The 20,743-nt window shown below is 40.8% G+C and overlaps 1 protein-coding gene across 5 annotated transcripts in view; it reads right to left on the reverse strand.

Annotated features, from left to right (window-relative positions):
- Positions 1-640: 640 nt before the first annotated feature.
- Positions 641-20,743, reverse strand: part of RNF19A (ring finger protein 19A, RBR E3 ubiquitin protein ligase) — a 68,096-nt gene continuing 47,993 nt past the window's right edge. For all 5 annotated transcript variants that reach the window (XM_042463406.1, XM_042463409.1, XM_042463407.1 and 2 more), the window contains 7 exons: positions 17,446-17,590; positions 16,110-16,272; positions 12,592-12,706; positions 11,805-11,966; positions 9,655-9,868; positions 8,969-9,112; positions 641-2,788 (listed from right to left, as the gene is read on the reverse strand). In XM_042463406.1, coding sequence (XP_042319340.1) covers positions 2,098-2,788; positions 8,969-9,112; positions 9,655-9,868; positions 11,805-11,966; positions 12,592-12,706; positions 16,110-16,272; positions 17,446-17,590 — 1,634 coding nt within the window. In that variant the 3' untranslated portion in view covers positions 641-2,097. The remainder of the gene's footprint in view (positions 2,789-8,968; positions 9,113-9,654; positions 9,869-11,804; positions 11,967-12,591; positions 12,707-16,109; positions 16,273-17,445; positions 17,591-20,743) is intronic.

Below are 20,743 nucleotides of genomic sequence, written 5' to 3' on the forward strand. Positions count from 1 at the left end.
CCTGGACATCTCTATGATACTGGCAACATCCTGGTCTCTAAGGCTGTTGTTGTCTGATCCTCAGCCTTGTTCCTGCACTCCTAACAGGTTGGCCATCAATAATGCAAAGAGGTTACAGAATGGAGTTTGTTTTCATGGGAAATGAAATTCCCATTCATGAGGGTCTCACTGAGGAACACGTGGAAGGTAAAGAGCCTCTTTGTGGCTGATGCTGTCGTAAGAGATCTTGTGAAGTAAAGAAGAACAAGAGAGAAACATGATCCATGGTGTGTGAAGCAAGAATCAGGGCAGGCCTTATCAGAGGTCTGCACTTACTACTTCTCAAAAATCTGTACCATTCCTGCCTACTGGGACAAGAGGGAAGAGCAATCCATCTCACAGTGTTCAGCCTTTCACTGCCAGAAAATGATCCAATTCATAAGAACTCTCAAATCAAAAGCTCACTTCAGTCGAGGGTGGGGGGCTGAAATGCATGATACTCTACTTTCAGGTATCATACTTTCAAACATCTTTTTCATCCCATGCCAATAAATTGGGTGTGAAAGATATATGAGAAATGAACTCAGAACGTTGCAAGAAAAAAATACTGATGATTACCTATATTGTGACTCAGTTTTTTGTTCAGTGGAGAGAAGAGAAATGAAATAGTACTCAGACATTTATTTCTGGTAAAATGCAGTTTACACACATCTTGAGCAAATGAAAATAGCAAATATACAAATATCATAACAAGTGTTACCAAGTAACGTATCTGGCACTACTAGTGTTAGCTGATTAAAGAAAATGGTAAGGGGAAGCCATGGAAGAGGACTGCAGTCCATGGCAACTTTCTTCTCATATACTAAACTTTCAGTAGCACCATTAATGGGAACTTACCAAAAATAAAAATCCACAAAACAAAAGTATTGGAGAGTGTTCTGCCAAGATTCACGTCTCTCTCTCAGGTGAGGGGCAGAGGTACATCAGTATGAATTGTGTAGCAAACATCTAGCAGTGCAGATGCCTGAGCTAGCTTCAGCTTGTGTTCAGCTGAACAGCATCCATAAGCAGGCAAGCGGGACCCCGGAAAGCCATCCATACTTGGAGCTCTGCTTCTGTATATATACAAGCTCTGCACTGTGCTTTTTTCCTCTGCATGTGATTCTGCATGTCAGAAAAATTGACCGCTAAAAGCCTGAGTGAGTCTTTGGTCGGCTAATACTTCAGTATTATGATACTTGTTAATCTACCACAGTCCACTGATCTGCTATAGTTTTCCTTTAGATTCCAAAAAGGTGGCAAAAGAGAACATTCTGGAAAACTTTAAACAGTGAAATCATAAGACCAGGCACTTAGAACCCCAGTCTTCTCCAAAGGCACAAAGAATTAAACAGCATAACAAAGTCCCCTCGTGAAAGGCGACAATCAGATTCTATACAATGATTACAACTTAAAATGATTTTAAATTTTACAATATATAGCTATCATAAGCTTTATCTCCTGCTGTCAGTTGAAAGTTTAATTAAATTACCTCCATTCTCTTGACAAGGAGACGTCATTTTGCTAACTATTGTATTTCAAGTACCTTTTTTGTATTTAAAGTTAAGCTAAATGCCATAACCTTGCTCAAAGAATGTGTGTCTCTGTATTACTTAAAAGAGACTACATTCTGCTCCAGACAAAATTATCACACTGAAATATATTTGGTATGTTTACAGCAATTCAGTTTTCATAGATTCTGTTTTACACCAGCATGATGTTAAGTTACCTCTGTGTTCCTAGAAATTCACTTAAGAGAGTTCTACATGAAACTTTCAACAAGCGATCATTCCAGCATTTATTGTGAGCCAGCTTTTCCCCCCATTCAAGTACACCAAATACAGACCTTCAGCAAAGTTATGGCAAGAATACAAAACATCAACATACTGTTTCATTGTAATGCACTTGTTAAAATCTTCATGTTACTTCACATAGTTCTGCAACAGAGTTCCACACAAGCCTTAATGGAGACATATATAAAAAGTAAATTGCATTGAAGCTTTCCTTCCCCTGGCCACTTCAAGTTACCTGACTGGGGCGCTTAGTGGTAAACACATTTCTGCAGCACAAAAAGAAAGTTTAAATTTCAGTCTGGATTGTAGTGTTTAACTCGACAGCATGTTGTGAATGATTGTTGTTTGTTTCTTTCAGTGTTTCCATAGTACTCACATCTGCACCACTTGAAGTCCCATTATAAACATATTCTTCAGCAATATAACTCAGCTGTGGAACCTCTGAGTTTGGAGCAGCTGGAACAAGCAATGGATTGCCACTTTGGTGTGGAGAGTTTTCTAAATGGTCATTTTCTACTTCTGGGAGAATACTAACCGTAGTAAAGCGGGTATGATAATCACTGGAACCATGGCTACATGAGGTTTTCATACTCTCCATATCAGAGCAACTAAACTCAGAAAAATGACTTGAGTGAGAATCAGCTACAGATGGGATACTGTCACTGAGAGAGGGAGAGTCAAATTCACTGGAGTTTGTACTTTGCTGCTCCAACAACTGAGCATCCATGTCCTCTCTGGTCTCATTAATCTTCATGCTACTCTTTTTTCTTAGTTTACCTTTGCATTTTTTCCCTGCTGATGCATCTTTGGACCACTTGGTGGCACTAGCTTTGTTTTCCGACAAGCAGGTTGAGGAACAACCAGCGTTACTACGTCCTGCGGCACAACCATCATCAACACTACTGCTTCCACTATTGTGTCTGAATTTTGTGGGCTTCGATTCAATGTCTACTTGCACTTCCATGCTGCTGCCATCCCTAGTAGGAAACAAAACGGTTAGAATTCCATTATTAAGTATATAACAAGCTGCAACATTATCTTAGTTAAATTTAAAACATTAAAAAAAATCTTTTAGCAAAAAGAATTAAAAGATTAGAAAAGATGGAACAATCTGCTGGCCCAAACTGCCCATTTTAACCTTAATCATAAAATTATGTAACACAACATTAATATGTAATTTCACATGTTAAAATATTATAATCTTTCATGTGGTTATCAGACTCCTTCTACTGCTTGATGTTGTGAATACCAACCAAATTATGACGTTTATAAGAACATGGCATCTTTTCCTTTGCATATTCTGTGCCATTTATAGGGGGGAAATATTACTTGAACAGTCCCATAAGCTCTATGCACCTTACAAATAAGTCCCTTAAATACATCATCTCATTTAAAAAAAAATTGGCTGCTTGCTTCATGGATATCAACATACATGAGACAGACTGATAGTCCAAAGTGGGGGGCTATGAGCACGTTACTGCCCCACCTTTGTTCAACATCCTTGACTACCAGCCACACCCCATTAAAATAAGATAGCTATTATGATTCAAATTCCAAGCTACCAAGTCATAAGGATCATACCCCGTCTTGAGCCTTGGGGAGAAGTTAAGATTATTTATTTATTTATTTATTTATAGAGAAAAATACAAATGGGCTATTGGACATCAGGGATTTCCCAGCAGTAAAAGAGGAAAACACCCTTAGAGGTGGGCGCTCTGGAAAGATCTGTACCATTTCTGCCTATCGGATGAGAGGGAGGAAGAATCCCTCTGAAGATTTTCACCCTTCACTGATGGAAATGGACACAACTAAAAATCAACATTACAGTACTTTCCCGCACAATGCTAAAACTGGAAAATATTCAGGGTTGCGGCTTCAGATGTTGGCAACAAGTATATTGAGCATTTTGATTGGTCAATAAAGGTATAACTGTTTGGTAGATTTTTGTTTGAATGCTAAAACTGGTCATCAGAACAAAACATGGACAAAAATACAAATATGTACTCCTATTTTACAGATCAGGACTACTGGGGCTGGGAGATAATCAGCAGGGCCAATTGTACCAGAAATTTTCTTTGCAAGCTTTCTTGCTGTAATGAGCTGGGCCTTTGCCATCGGGCAGATGGGTTTTGGAGTCCCTGTTAGCATTGTGGCCAAATGTTAACCGCTGTCCAGCAGCGTGAAAGAGTTAACTTTAATTAGCAACCTCCTGGCTACTTTTTGTGTTCTCTTTCAGTTTGAGGATGGGAAGGCTGAGAAGTAACAGGCTTGCGGGTTCAGTGCAAAGAGCTCCTGGTTCTTGAGGACTAGTGCTTACGAACTTGTTCATAAATGCTCAGGAAAATGGCTGGACCATATACTAGGCAAATTTACTGCTGCTGATACATTATTTAGATTAGATAAAACAAGAAGCACGGAGCCAGTGTGGGGTAGTGGGTTGAGTGTTGCACTATGACTCTGGGGACCAGGGTTCAAATCCCTGCTCAGCCACGGAAACCCACTAGGTGACTTGAGAAAGTCACTCTTTCATCTCTCAACCTCAGAGGAAAGCAATGAAAACAACCCCCCTGAACAAATGTTGACAAGAAACCTCTCTGGTACACTGACCTTAGGGCCGCCATTTTGAAATAAAATGAAGGCATACAACAACCAAACACAAAGTAATAGCAAAGAATTCCAAAATGACCCCTCAAAACAAAGGGAAAGAGGCTCAAAATGACAAATGAAGTTTAAAGTAGGCAACTGTAAAGTGATTGACACTGGGGAGACTTTTTTTAACTATAGCCAGAATGCATTCATGTGAATTCGCTAGTTCAGTGAATTTACATGAATTCAAATTGTTTTTGAACTGACTTCCCATTGCCAGAAAATAGCTTGCCATTGCCCGAAATTGCGTGTGATCACCTCTCACGCAATAACGTGAAACCCCATGATTGCGTTCAGACTGACTTCCCATTGCCTGAAATTGCGTGTGGTAGACTATCACGTAATAATGTTAAACCCCATGGGTTGCGTTCGGATTGCCACTGGATTATACTTCCAATTTCCCTTGTCTGATAACGTCCACAGAGAGAGGGAGAGGGAGAGGGAAACAAATTAACTGCATCCCTCCCTCTTCCCACTGTTCTGGGACTCCTTGGAAGTAGCAGCAGCATCTCCAGCTCAGCAGAGAGAGAGCTGGGGCAGCATCCCCTCAGCCATCCCTCACCCTTAGAACCTGGGACGTCCAGAGACTCTTATAGCTACCCTTCTCCTCCGTCAACTCCCTCATGTCTTGGGATCGTCAGCCCATCCCATCCAGCACTGTTGGACTGTACCTTTATTTTTCTGCTTTTCTCTTTTCTACATTTTCTCCTGCCATCTGTTTGTCATCCAATCCTCTCTTCCCCATGGCTCCTCGCACCTCTCCTTCTCCCTATCTCATCCCTATCCGCCCCTCCCTATCTCCCAACTCCCATTTTCTTGCGCTCTCTGGAACTGCCGCTCCGCTGCGCCAAAAGCAGCGGCAATCCATGATCTTTTTCTATCACAATCATTTAATCTTCTCGCCCTCACTGAAACCTGGCTTCCGGCCCACGATACCGCTACCTCTGCTGCCCTTTCTCTTGGTGGTCGCGGAGGAGGGGTCGGCATGTTATTATCAAAGTCCTGCCAGTTTCAGGTTCTCTCTCCACCCCCCAGCTATTCCTTCTCTTCATTTGAATTACACTCCATTAGACTCTTTTTTCCTCTGCAACTTCGGGTTGCCATCATCTATCGTCCTCCTGGTTCAGCGTCTCAGTTTCTCACCGATTTCAAGTCTTGGTTGACATTTTTTCTTTCAGATACTGTCCCCTCCCTGATCTTAGGTGACTTTAACATCCACCTTGACGACTCCAAGAACTCCTCAACCTCTCCCTTCAGCTCTCTCTTAGCTTCCTTCGGTCTCCAACCCCATTCCAACTCTCCAACCCATTCCCTTGGTCACTGTCTCGACTTAGTTCTCCCCGCCAAGTGTGTTGTGTCCGACTACTTGGCTTCTGATTTTCCACTATCTGACCATCACCTACTTTCCTTTACTCTTACCTACATCCCACCTCCCCGTCATACCGTCCTCCGCCAGTTCCACGATCTTCATTCTCTTAACCTTAACCATCTCACTCAGTCCTTGGACTCATCCTTCGCTTCTCTCAATCTTGGGGACTCTGCTGACTCAGCTATGTCTTTACTGAATTCTACTCTCTCTCCAACTCTTGACAGCTTTGCCCCACTATCTACGTGCGTGTCCTCCTCTTCCTCTATGACTAGGCCTCAGCCCTGGATCACTCCCATTGTTAGATTTCTCCGGTCCTGCTCCCGAGCAGCCAAACGTCTCTGGAGAAAGTCCAGGGAGTGGGCCGACTTTATCCATTTTAAGTTCATTCTTTTATCCTTTTCACGCGCCCTGTCGATGGCAAAACAAGACTACTTCAAATCATTGATCTGCGCCAACAAGAGGCGCCCGCAGCGCTTGTTCTCCTGTTTCAACACACTGTTAAAACCCTCTCCTCCCTCCGTCTCTCCATTATTTTCTCCCTCCGACTTCACCAATTACTTCATTACAAAGATCACCACCATTCGTTCTGAGTTAACTCCTCATGATTTGGCTCCCACCATTAATCTCCTCGCCCCTCCTACTAATAAACTCTCTGTGTTTCCTCCTGTTTCTTTGGAAGAACTCTCTTCGCTGCTGAATTCATCAAAACCCACCACCTGCTCTCTTGACCCACTTCCTTCTCGTCTTCTAATCTCTATAGTCCCCTCTTTGTTACCCTCCCTCCTCTATATCTTTAATCTCTCTCTCTCTCCTCGGGTTCCTTCCCCTCAATCTTCAAACATGCCTTAGTTTCCCCTATCCTGAAAAAACCCTCTCTCGACCCCTCTTCCTTGGCTAGCTATCGCCCAATCTCTCTTCTTCCTTTTCTCTCTAAGGTGTTGGAACGAGTTGTCTATTCACACTGTCTTGAGTTTCTTGAAACCAACTCCATTCTGGATCCCTTCCAGTCTGGTTTTCGCCCATGGCACTCCACAGAGACGGCCCTTACTAAGATCTCGAATGATCTTTTGCGGGCCAAGGCGAATGGCCTTTATTCTATCCTTGTCCTACTCGATCTGTCTGCGGCCTTCGACACCGTGGACCACTGTCTCCTAATAGATGTACTCTCTGACCTTGGTTTCTCGGGCCTTGTTCTCGATTGGTTCACATCTTACTTGTCCGATCTTTTTCAGTGGTCTCGGGTGGTCAGACCTCGTCTTCTGTCCCCTTATCTGTTGGAGTTCCTCAGGGCTCTGTTTTGGGTCCCCTTCTGTTCTCTTTATACACACTCTCCCTTGGCAAACTTATCAGTTCTTTTGGTTTCTCCTACCATCTGTACGCCGATGATACCCAGCTGTACCTTTCCACCCCTAATCTTTCGCCTGAGCTAGAGCAGCAAGTGTCATCCTGTTTAACAGCTGTCTCCCACTGGATGCACCATCGGCGCCTGAAGCTCAATATGTCCAAGACCGAGCTTCTTGTTTTCTCTCCTAAGCCCATCCTTCACTACTCCTTTTCTATTTCTGTCAATAACATCTCTATCCAGCCGGTCCAGGAAGCCCGCAGTCTTGGTTTCATATTTGACTCCTCTTTGTCATTTATCCCTCAGATCCAGACTACAGCCAAAGTCTGCAGATTCTTTCTTTACAATATTGCCAAAATCCGTCCATATCTCTCAGCTTCTACCGCAAAGACACTGGTCCATGCCCTAGTGGTCTCACGACTAGATTACTGTAACCTCCTTTTGTCAGGGCTTCCCCTCTCTCCTCTCCACTCATTAATTTCTGTTCAGCATTCAGCTGCATGTATTATTTCACTCGCTCGCCGTTATGATCATGTTGTCCTCCCTTCACTGGCTCCCTTTTCCTTTCCGCATCAGGTACAAACTCTTGCTACTCACCTTTAAAGCCCTGCATGGGCTGGCCCCTCTTTATTTAACCGATCTTCTCTCTCCCTACATCCCTACTTGCACTCTCCCCTCTGGTAGCCAAAGTCTCCTCTTTCAACCCAGGATCTCCTCTGCCCCGTCCCGGATCCGTCCCTTCTCTCTTGCTGCCCCTCATTCCTGGAACCTTCTTCCTCTGCATGCACGGCTCATCACTTCCCTAACCAGCTTTAAGGCTGAGCTGAAAACCATATTGTTTAGGGAAGCGTTCTCAGGGAATTTGTGATTGTCATCTGGCTGTCTGACAACATTTGATGTGATGTGATTTGTTTGATATTTGATGTTTTTAATTTGTTTTTTCTTTTCTATATGGTAAATTTAACTATTCCTTTTTTAATTGTTATTATTTTAGAATATACGCCTTGGGCAGGCTTTTATATTCTCTCTAATTTTACCGACTTTGTACAGCGCTGTGTATAATTACAGCGCTTTAGAAATAAAGTTTAATAATAATAATAATAATAATAATAATAATCTTTCCAGAATTCAGAATAGGCCTGTGAGATGTGCTATTTCTTTCTTTTCAAATCACCTTTGTTGTTGTTTGCCTTCAAGTCATTTCCAACCCTGAGGCGAACCTATCACTGGGCTTTCTGGGGGTGAGAGTGTGTGACTAGCTTAAGATCACCCAATGGATTTCCATGGTCAAGTGGGGAATTACCCACATTATGTACAGACACAAACATGCATGAGATACAGAGTGCTTTTCAGCATATGAAATACAAAGTATACCTTCCTTTATCAGTGAGTAGCCACAACCCATCATTATAAACCTGAATTTAGGTTACTATGTCTTACAGGTCAAAGGAAACTTTTCAGGCAGGCGAGTGATTCCCAAAGTTTGATCTTCCAGATGTTTTGGACTTCAGCTCCCAGAATTCTTGACAGTTGGCCAAGCTGGCTGGGGTTTGTGGGAGATGAAGTCCAAAACACCTGGAGAACCAAAGTTTGGGAACCAGTATCTTGTTTTTAAAAAGATATAAAGCTCTAGATATTCTAAAGACTGGTCACAATCACACTAAAGACATTTCAGTTTAGAATTCGTTTATGTTGCCATCGCTAATGATTCTAGCACTTGCATACTTAATTTTTTTGCCTTAGTATTACTTGAGCTATTTAAGTTCCCTCTCAACCAAATTTCTACTCCATCAGTCTTACCTGTCCAATGGGATGTAGGAATTTGTAATGGATCCAGCCATTGCTTTGGTGCTGGCATTGTCACTAACTGTTCCTAAGCTAACGGTGCCTGATTCTCCACTCAAACTGCATCTTTCCTTCTGCACATCTGCTTGGACTTCCAACCTTTGGGAGAAATTCAATATCATTTTAATAATTATATTTAGTTTTCATACTATATTGGAGTTAAAGAGTTTTTATGACTCATCTTTCTAAATTCTGTGGTAGGGAAAATCAATTCTGTATACAATATAGTGGTAAACCCAAAAATACTCAAAATGGGTTGCCAGGCTAATACTGCTGCCCCCCCCCCCACTCAACAGTCTAAAGATGACAAGTACTGTAGACTTTGTTTCTTCCTGAAAATTCAAGGATTAACTCTGTCATACATAGATCTAACGACAGAATTCCTTATTGCTATAGTTTCACATTACTCACTGTAGTTGAGAGCTACAGAAATCAGGAAGAAGAGCTCTTCCTGAATCCAAATATATTCGATCACTGTTTTTAAAATGCCTATATATCAAGCTGTGATCAAAAGACTTTGCAATTACAGCATCACAGTAAGCAGATGCAAAGTATAAACATGTTTTCAGTGATAACTGCAGCTCAGGCACAAAACTGAAAGCTGGCTAAAATCTGGGTGAACACTGAACAGATTCTTTTACCTGTTAAAGCAATTGACCATTGCACTTCCTGACAAACTTCCTGTTATGCTAGCTCCTGCCAGAGCCATGGTGCTAGCTGTTTCACTCAGGTTATCTCGAATGGCTCCAATTCTGTCCATATGGCTCCCACTTGCACTCAGGCTTCCAGTTAATCCTCCAACACTCTCTTCGCCAATGCTAGGGTTATGACGTGCCTCTGCTACTGATGTGGTATCTACATTTGAAAAAAGTAATAATTTTAAAAATTAACAGAAATAAGGTAGGCTTTTCCATCCAGCCCGTGAACTGAGAGTGAACTATTGCCAAGCTCGACTCAGGCTTGCATCCTTCCGAGGTCACTAAAATGAGTACCCAGACTGTTGGGGGCAAATTAGCTTACTTGCTAATTAGCTTACTTGCTGTTCACCGCTATGATCTTTGGAATAGCGGTATATAAATAAAACAAATTATTATTAAATTAAATTATTATTGGTCCCAGATTGACGCAAGAAAGCATGTACTCAATAACTGACTATGGGCAAGTTATAAAGTAAATGGAAAAGAGCAATTTTAACTCCAAAGTGCCTTACTTTTGTCTTGAAAAGAAACGGGGAGCAGGGACAATACAATTACTCCCATAATCCATATTCTAGATTGCAATTCTGCTATTCTGAGATTAATATTGAGAATAATCGGAGATCTTCCTCCAGAACCGGGTTACAAATAACACTGATTCTGTTCCAGAAAGCAAGACCACCAGCTAGTTTTGTTTTATCATATTTATTAAAATTCCCACACCATTTTTACAAACCAAGAGTAACAAAAAAAAAGAACACAATGGAATATTGCTAGAAGACAAGGAAGAGCAGTATATTTTTTTCTGCTACCACTGCACCTGAAAGGAGCTATTCAGGAGAGCAATCAGAGGTTTATTACTCTCTGGTCCTCAAATATAACATGTAGACCACGCGACAGCCTGCTATGAAGAATTTCCATGACACTTTGCAGATAAACTTATTCAGATCTGCTCCAGTATGGATGCTGTAATGATACAGATCCAGTGGCTGTAATCTTGGCTCCTGCCTGTCCATTGCTATTGGATACTTTTCAATTTGTGCAGCCTCAGGATGTAGACAGGATCCTTGGAGAGGTGAGAGTCAAGACATTGCTCTTCTTGGCTTATTAAACAGGCCAGAGGGGGACTGGCTGAGTGGGTGACGGAGGTAGTCCTCCTTACAACAAGGCAGAGTTCAAACTTGTCTAAAGAAAGCAATTGTGAGGTCTTGGTTTTAAAAAGCCACCCCCCAATTCCTCTATAATAGATCATTATTGGACAGTGTCCAACATGCAATTTCTGGGCAAGGTACTGCATGTGGTGGCCTCCAGCTCCAGGAGTTTCTGGATGAAATGGATTATCTGCAACTATTTCAATCTGGCTGTGGTTGCCTTGGCAGATAGCCTACATAAGAAACTGGACTCAGGAGGTGTGTCCCGGTTAGTTCTGCTAGACCTCTGAGCAGCTTTTGATACCAATCACCACAGCATCCTTCTGGGCCACCCCATTGAGATGGGAAGGCACTGGAGGGGCAAACCAGGGTGGTGTTGGGGGGACTTTTGTCTGACCCTCTGGCCATTGTCCCCAAGGTTCTGCTAACATATACATGAAACTGCTGGAAGAGGTTGTCAGGACTTTTGGGGTGCAGATGGCATCCAACTAAAAGCTTTTTATTCCAACAGGCTTTTAAAGTTTTCAATGAAAAACAGGCTAGGGGGAACTGTATTGCTGGGAGCAAGCAGTATCTAGCATGAACTTTTAACTATTTTCTAATTGGAGTCATTGCAAAGAATTAACTGCAGATTTAAAGTGATCATCAATAGAGAAGGGATCTATGAACTAGTCTGCTGTTAAGCTCCTACTGAGTTAAATGGCTCCAGTAGCTGCAGAATGCAGCTATTCAACCCAACAGAGCAGGATCACTCTAGGTTGCGGCATGGAAAAGAAACTCACCAATACTTAGAGGTGACCTGTGTTTGCTACGAAATCAAGGCTCATAACTATGTAAGCATGCAAGGTGTCATACTCTTGCTACATGGGTCAATAAGGACCTTACTAGCAGCCTGGTAGCTGCAGCAATATGGGCCATCACATATCAAAAAGTAACATCTCTTACCTACTGCTGCATTGGTTCCACCAACAGTTATATCATTTTCATCATCAAATTCTATTCTGACACCTTTTCCATTCCCAGCAGATACACCACAACCTCCACTTCGACAAAGGGAAATGGGAACTACTCCATACACATACGCCAACATAATTGGGACACCTATACCTGCAAAGAAAATGAAATATATTACAATGAGTTCAGATACATCATGTATCTATTTTTTAAAAAGTGTTTCCTAAATGTACAATTTAAGAGACTACTACTGTTCAGAATAAACATAAAGGGGGGGGGGGGATACTGACCTTTAAAACACAGTAAGACAACTCAAACCAATCTCATGGACTCTTGCTGCATACAGAACAGCAATATGGAAGTCTATGCCCACAATACCTTCCCTTTTAATATAACTATAAGAAGTAGGTACACATTTTTTGTAACTATGGATCCTATGCTTCCATTGAGATTAATGGGCCCATATAAGCATGTACTGTACTAAGCACTCACAGATCTAAGCCAAGACTCCATTTTTCAGACAGAATGCTACTACTTTTCAAAAGATAACTGGGCCGAACACCAGGAAAAGGAATTACATTTCAGCTTCTTAAATTGTTAAACTAGTCAATCATACTTTTAAGAATTAAGTTCAGTAATAAAACCTGCAATGTAACTAATATCCATTTGTGCTCTGTATTTCAATAAAGATATACCTAATGACTTAACTTGGTGTAATAAAGAATAAGTTATTTAAGAAAATATTTTCCTAATCTTTTAAGCCAGTAAATGTACTTACCTACAGTGACTGCAGCTACAACGGGTGAAACAATTACAGACAAGGTTACACCACCTGCAATAGCTAAATTCCTCTTATGTTTTGAAATGTCTTTGCCCTCATAGCGATTGTGAATCTTTATGAGAAAAAGAAAGAAAGTAGATTTTAGAGAATATAATGCAGATGATAGCGAGAATGTTACAAAACACAAGTGATTCCTTTAACAGATTTATCTTTATCTTGTTCTTGTTATTTTAAAACAAGTATCTTTAAATATCTTCAGAATGACCCTAAACAATGAAAACTAAGACTCCACTACTTCCATTTGGTACGCACATGGTGAATCTTTTATGAAGTCTCCATCTTGTGGCATACTAACTTGTAAATATAATCCACCATTTTTATATTGGTACTTTTTCTTGCATATATCATACAACCATCCCAAAACACACTCTCTTCATTCCTCAAAAAGTCATTTTTCTCTCACAGTGTTTTCTGTACACGAAAGATTCACATGTTACATACCTCAACTGCATGTTAATCTGACTCACTCACTTCTTTCCCATCAGTAGGTATAATCAGCTTACACGTGACACTTTATTCCAAATCTCCTAAGGAGAACGCCATGGCCCTTATCCATACAGTGGTGGGGTCAAGGTATGGTCACTCAATGCTACCTTTGGGACACAAACTTACAGATAGGAACAGAAACACTCTATTGCTGTTCTTCCAACTTTCAAACTTGTAATGCTGGTCTAGAAGGAAACTATGATTGATTATATCAAATGCACGAGAAGTCAAGGAATATCCACAGGGTTACAGGCTCCTTTCTCTCTCCCAATTAAAAGGTAATCCACTAGGCTGATTTAAAAGTAAAACCTGCCCTGTGGCAAAACAATGTTTGTTGTGAAAATGGGCCCCACCATTATCTTGGGCAACACAGCTGAGGAACATGGGCTCATCCCCAGGGAAACAAGTGTAATAAATGACACTAGGTTAGATTACATTTTTAAGGTTGGCAGTACATAGGATCAGGAGAAAACACAAAAGTCATATTGTGATGAACTACCAGACTGTTACAAACCATGGTGTCAAGAGGTGTAAGAGATCTGAAGGAAAATTAGGAGAAGTGCTGCCTATCCCACTAACTCTAGGGAAGCCTAAAAAATGAGAACCAGACTCCCAACTTCCTAGAGAAATCCAATGACCCAGAATACCAAACATAGTATTGTGAATTGAATAGGAATATTTAGCTAGTTAATGTTAGGGCATTTGTTCTTTCTGACCATGGTTTCTGACCATGAATATGAGAATGTTTTTGTAATTACTCCTAAATAGCCAGAAGGAAGGCACCTTCATAAATATGAAGCCTTGCTAAAGTAAGATCTGCTTGCTTAGAATGTAACTTTCCTTAACATATCCTCTCTTTTCTACTCTTTCTCCATAAGCCTTTGCATATGCCTTTGCTGAGGAGGTTCTCTTCCTTAAGCCAGTGCCTTTTGTCTCCAAGTAGCTCTGCCCTCTGTCCACAAAGGGAAGGTGGGAAGGAAGATCTGACAGTGATGCTGCCTTTTCTGTTTTGGTCTAAATGTTGTCTTTCACCCGGTCAGACCAGAAGGGCATCAGCTCTCTCATGACAGGGAAGGGTGTCCAATAGTGTCAATGCCACGTGTGAATAAAGCTAGGTTGTTTTCTTCACTCAGATTGGAAGGAGAGTCTGGCTGCTAGTAAGCACTTCTCTTCTTGTTTTTCTCTCCTGCATTATCTCAAAGGAGAAGCAGCAGCTGCATGTGGGTACTAGGTGAAAGAGAGTCGTCGTCCCCCATCACTCTCTCCCTCGGGTCCAGTCAGAGGGTGGTATCCAAACAGGGCAGGGGCAGCAGTAGCCCTGCAGGATTATCTGCTTTGCAGAAGAAAGGAAGCATTTTTTTCCTTTCTTTCTTGTTCTTTTGGGGTGTTTTGTCAGGACAGGGACTGCTTTTCCCAAAAAGGAGGGCTTTCCTCCACCTAAAGTGGGGGAAACATCAAAATTCTTCCTCTTGGTTCCTGAGTCTGCCTAGTTTGGGGAAAGGGGGAAGGAATCTTTTTCTGAGTTAGCCTTTCTGTGATTCCCTTTAAAGTGGTAAGCCTTGCTTTGATAGCCAAGACAAATCTAGTATAGTATAGTTTAGTTTTGATCTCTTCCTTGGCTCTTGAACAGGGGGCACTTCGTCTCTGAAGAACAGTAGTGCTTTCTTCCAGAAGGGTATCAGAGTGGGACATGAACAATTTTACCATGTATGTGGAACTGACAAGCCTACATCTGGGCCTTGCAGCAAAAGCAGCTAGGAGGCACTCACAGCTATGTCTGGAATCTTGTTTTCAACACGGCGTAAAGGCTAACAGGGTGGAAGAACTTCACTTCCAGTCTGGGTTGGAACAGCTCTTAAAGCAAGTCCCAAGTGAAACTGTGCATTACATGTGCTGGAAAAGGACTGTAAAATGCTGAAAGATGCTGGTTCAGATGCAGACCCTTGGGAAGAAGCCTGGGGAAGGCAGCTACTGCCCATGAACATGGTATCCATAAAGCCAGACCTGACACTAATTTCACACAAAAAGTGAGGCCTCAAAACCTGTCACACAAAGCTGGCACTCCTGCATTTCTGGGTCACCCCAAACCTATTCAACAGCCCAAATCTAATCAATAGCAGTATTCTAACCCTCAGATCCAGCAAGGAGATAATGTTACAACAGAAATTTCAGGAAACTTAGATTTCTAGGATTGGCAGATCAATAGGAATTCGCAAGAGGACCTAGTAATTGAAAATCCATAAGTTTATTTCCAGTTGTCGACAAAGGAAAACATTGAACTCAGTGGAATTCAAGTTCCAAAAAGCTGAGAACCCCGAACAAGACAAAATGGCTCTTTTTATATTATTCAAGACAAAGAAGCTTCTTCAATACACCTGATTGGCTAATTACAATTTAAACATATAGAATTCTTACAATCAGAACAGAAATACACGCATACATTAAAACTGCATCATCACTCCTTAACCCTCCTGTAGGAATTCAGTGGAATTCATCCTAACCTTGCTTCTGAATGTCTTTATCTCAGTAGTTTATGTTATGTCTTTCTTACTGGTGCCAGCTTCCATCTAGGTCAAGATGCACTCACTATTCCTTTGCTCTAGTTTTTCTAAACTCCAAGCCTTTATTTCAAAAACCATCTCTCTGGCTGACAAAGGTGACTCCATCTTTCTATAGTTTTTATATTTCAAAAAGGAATTTCCACCACAATAAGACCAATGAAAAACGCTTCATGTGTGATAAGTGTGGATATCCTAATGTGCACTGTGAACAAAAGCCAAAGATGGTCAGTTCGTTTTGGTTTCAGATTATAATGAACCTGAGAATGGGCCATTTGTCCATCCAGACTCTGAAATGCTGCCCAAACACAAAAGACGCATGAAATTGGTGGGACGAAGGAAAGTTAGTTACCTACAGGGATCTACCTACCTCAAAGAGGCAACATTTTAAAATAAATACAGCCACTTTACCTTTCGCCCTACATATACAGGGATTCCAATAATCATAGCTGGAATAGCAATGCCTGCTATTAAGGCAATTCCAACAGGTGCACCAACAAGCGTTCCCAGCTGCCACAATATTTTCTTCTTCCGACTCCATGGTTTTTTCCCCCAGAAGGTACAACCTGAGGGACTACAAAATGTTTTCAATTAAGTCTCGTCAACCAATGACTAAGAGAGAGAACAGTCCTAAGTAAGTATTATATGTAATCAAAATCTTAACTAACAGAGAACAATCCATTCCCTAATGTTTGAATGTCCAATTTAAATAAATAAATAAATAAATTTTGAGCGGGGAGAAACTTGAGTAATATGAAAATACATTTCCAGAAGTACAAATTTTATTTTACATATACTTTTTTGAATGCATGTGAATATGTCTTTTTACATAATTGGAGCTGAAACTGGGGAACTATGGCTATAATTTAATAACTCAAGCTTGAACAAATGTTTCTCAGCCTACATCTCAAATGAGGCTTTTTTAGCCTGGGATGGGCGTGTATTTGACATCCTGCTTTGGTCAATTTATTGAAAACCATTTGTCAGATTGAGATTTGTGTTGCTCTGTCTCCAATAAAGAAAGGGATTAAGACTGGCAGTTTTACTTACTTCTTTTTTACATTTACATTTTTTAACATTTAAATATATGTGTATATATATATATAAATGTATTATATATATATATATATATATATATATATATATATATATATATTTTCCACATATCTTCATAACTCCAAAGTCTTTAACAATGGGGTGTGGAACAGAGATGGGAACCAACAATGCCACCCAAAGAAATCAGAGTGCAAGACTGATAGACTACAAGAACAACAAAACTGCAGTGTAACAGATAAGGCAGAAAACCTGGAGGGTACTTTGGTAAACACTATCATTGACTTCTGCAGTAAAGATCCTACCAGAGAACCCAGCTTTGTCTAACATCAAGAGGTTTCCCTCTCAAACACTTTCAAATTTGATGTGTTAGGAAAACAGAATTTTACAGTGGATTAGATTATGCTGTAGAGTGGGCCCTTAGAATTGGCGGGCTGGCAATCTGTGGATTTGACCACCCATGGATTGACATGTCCTGTGATATTCAATGGCAGCATGTGCACACAGATGTGCTGATATGTCCACATGCACATTGCTGCCATTAAATAATATAGGACACAACTGTCTGGGTTTTTTGCTATCCATAGTGGGGCATGGGACTGAATCTTGGCAGATAGGAAGGGTCCATTGTATATTAAATATGCACTACCTAGGAAAATATAATTTTTATTTTAAAACTGTTTCCCATATATACCTTAAATAATGCAAGTCTGAGATCTCCTTCATACATAGCCAACAGAATTCACAACCACAGACAGCACATGTCATGTGATTGCAGCTTCCATCGTTCATCTTTATTATATAAGCAGCACAGCGTGGGCATGGCTTTATGTCATCAGCTGTTTAGAAAGGAAAAGAACTTAATGACCATATTGCTTCCAAAAACAAATACAATTAAACTATATATAGTTTGAAAATGTTTTTTGAATTTTAACTAGATACTTCCATTTCCAAGTATTATAATATGGTGTAAATGTCACTGAACCCAATATATATCTGTGTGCTTTATTAATTCCATCTATACTTGTACAGTTACCTTTCCACATTTGCAGCTTTGACTTTTGTGGATTTGGTATTCACCGATTTCATCAGTATGTTCTTTTTTGGAATCTCTAGGTCCTCCAGCATGACTCTATTGTCAATGTCTGCCAGAGGTCATGCTTGAGGACTTAAGAGATTCCTAGCGAGAACACTTTTCACGGCATTTGTAGATCGTCCAGAGCAATTCTGTGATCAATTTCTGGCAGATGTTGACCACAGATTTGTGCTGGAGAATCTAGAGATTCCCAGAGAGGTGTTCTCTCAGGTAAAAAATCCAGTGTTTTTTTTTTTTAATTTGCGGTTTTTCCACTTTCACTGGAGTCCTGCACCCCTAACCCCAGCAAATGTGGAGGGCTTACTGTATTTATTTGAGTATGTTCTGCTAAATATTCATGGCTGAATGCACTTTAAACAGATTATAACAATTTGGATTTCAGATATAGGCCACAACAACAAAATCCATACCCACAAATAAGCCTCTACAATTTGAGCTATTCAGAGTCTTCTGAAGGTAACTGAAGAACATCAGGGGCATTGCTAGTGGTGTGTAGACCACACCAGGTGACACCCTAAGGAGGGTGATAGTACTGGTCCCCAATCATCTGCCTTTAGGCAGGAATGAGCTGTGGTGTTCACCCATGTCCCTTTAAAATGCTGAAGCTCATCAGAAGAGATGGTGTGAGTGAGGCCAGAGTGAGAGGAGAAATTTTGCTAGTTGTTTATGTCACAACTACTGCCGTTACATTTAGTGACATAGGGGAATTATGATTTATAAGCAGCATTAGTAGCAAAAGCACTATTAAAGATTCTGTATTGTGTGGGATGGGAAGAGGTCAATGGTGAGTGACACCATGAGTTGCCACACCAGGTAGCACAAACTCTAATGACGCCACTGAAGCCATTACTGATTAATCGAGATTGTTCAGAAAATATAAGCTACCCTTGACTACTGTAGTCTCCTTTCTAGTTCTCTTGTTGTTGTTGTGTGCCTTAAATTAATTTTAAATTAAGGTGACCCTAAAGTGAACCTATGATGGGGTTTTCTGTGGCTAAGACTGTGTGACTTACCCAAGGTCAGCCAGAGCACTCCCATGGCTAATTGGGAAATCAAACCATGATCTCTAGAGTCATAGTCCAATGCTCCACCACACTGGCTCTTATTCTTTTTATTATTATTCTCTTATTACTCAGGGCTTAACTGGTGTGTTTCACATGAAGTTGTAACAAATAAATAGATTCTTATATAAGAGACACAACTTTAGTAAATAATGATTTCAAATATAAAAATGGGGAAGATACACTCTAGCCTGTTTCTTTGCTCTAAAATTGTCTCCTCCCAATGTTGCTTTTTGAGCAAAAAGTGGCTGGGGTAGCTATGATCTTAACTGTGCCTTCCTCTCTAATAAAGACAGTGATTTTGTCTGCCCATTATTAGCATACCCTACACCCTTCTCTCGCTGAATATGGTGTTTCATATTTTCGTATTTGATATCTAGCATCAGACATGTTTTGAAGAGGTCACCATGACCTTTGGAACACTAGGAAGTTACACATGTAAGAAGGATTGTTGGCCTGAGGACACACTGGAGACCTAGATAGTACTAAAATAAAAGTTAAATGGGTTTGCTGCTTACTGCATCCTCCCCCAGGCTTTCTGCATCTCCTCTTGCAATGAAAACTAAGCACATCTAATCACAAAAATAGTTACAAAGCATACCCTATACCAGTGATGGTGAACCTTTTACAGACTGAATGCCCAAACTGCAATCCAAACTGCATTTATTTATTGCAAAGTGCCACATCCCTCTGGCTTTATAGTAAGAAACTCTGGCAAACTCTGTGCTAGAGCAACAGCATGTGCCCACAGAGAGGGCTCTGGGTGACACCTCTGGCATGTGTGCCATAGGTTCGTCATCACTGTCCTATACTTCATTCCCAGGCTGTGCCACTATTCAGCTTTACTGTCTGACTATCCAGGGGCTCTCAAATCCTATCAATGTTTTGTCACTCTGGAGTTAAAGCCATCAGTCATTCTGGAGTCCTTTTAATTCCATGGCAAACACATCAAGCTTTGTTACACCATGGGATAACATCAAGTACCCCTTGAGGCTATGAAATTGGCTATAACTATCAGTCCCAGACATAGTCACCTCATGTTCACAGTTTGTCCACGGACCCTTTGTGCACGTAAGGTTCCTCTTACTTACTGAGTCACTCTCAGATACTATCTGAGCCACTCTCCCATCTTCTGTGGAACCCCCTTTCTTCAGGACTGGTAATTATCACCCTCTCTAATTCCTGACTTCTAGCTATTCAACCATCACACCTTTCATTCTCTTAGCCTTGTATTGTTCTTAAGATTGCATTGTATTTGTGTGTTTAAGTGCATTTTTGCACACTTTTAAATAGAACTCTCTTATTCATTGAAACCAGAGTGTCTCTGCAGTTAGTATAAACAGGTTAAAAAAAGATCCCCTTATGTTACCCACTTCTCATAGGCCTTCTTTTGAACTAATAATTCCCCCAACATGCCAGGAAGATGCTGACATTGTTGATGGTGACCCCAAGTCTGCACCACCACCTTTTAGGGTAAAACAACTCTGAGACTTTGTAATAGCAAGAAGTCCAAATAAATGACAGATTGGATTAACCAGGAAAATTCATTCAGAGATGGCTGGAGTGTTATGCCCGAATGGTTTAGACCAATCCATTACTAATGGGTTTCCTCATGTCAACTAGGTCTGCAGGAGGCAACTTTCTTTTTCAGTTGCTGTCCGTTGACCTCCTGCCCTCCTCAGTCAGTTTATTTATAAAGCCTTAACAATCCTAATTTCCTATCTATCTAATTTATATTTATATATTAATTTATTTATTTAGAGTGGGTATGGATTGGTCCTCTGGCCATCTCTGAATGAATCTTCATGGTAAATCCAATTTGTCATTCACAAGAT

This window comes from Sceloporus undulatus, chromosome 4 (genome assembly GCF_019175285.1).
Source record: "Sceloporus undulatus isolate JIND9_A2432 ecotype Alabama chromosome 4, SceUnd_v1.1, whole genome shotgun sequence".
In the NCBI taxonomy this organism is placed as follows: domain Eukaryota; kingdom Metazoa; phylum Chordata; class Lepidosauria; order Squamata; family Phrynosomatidae; genus Sceloporus; species Sceloporus undulatus.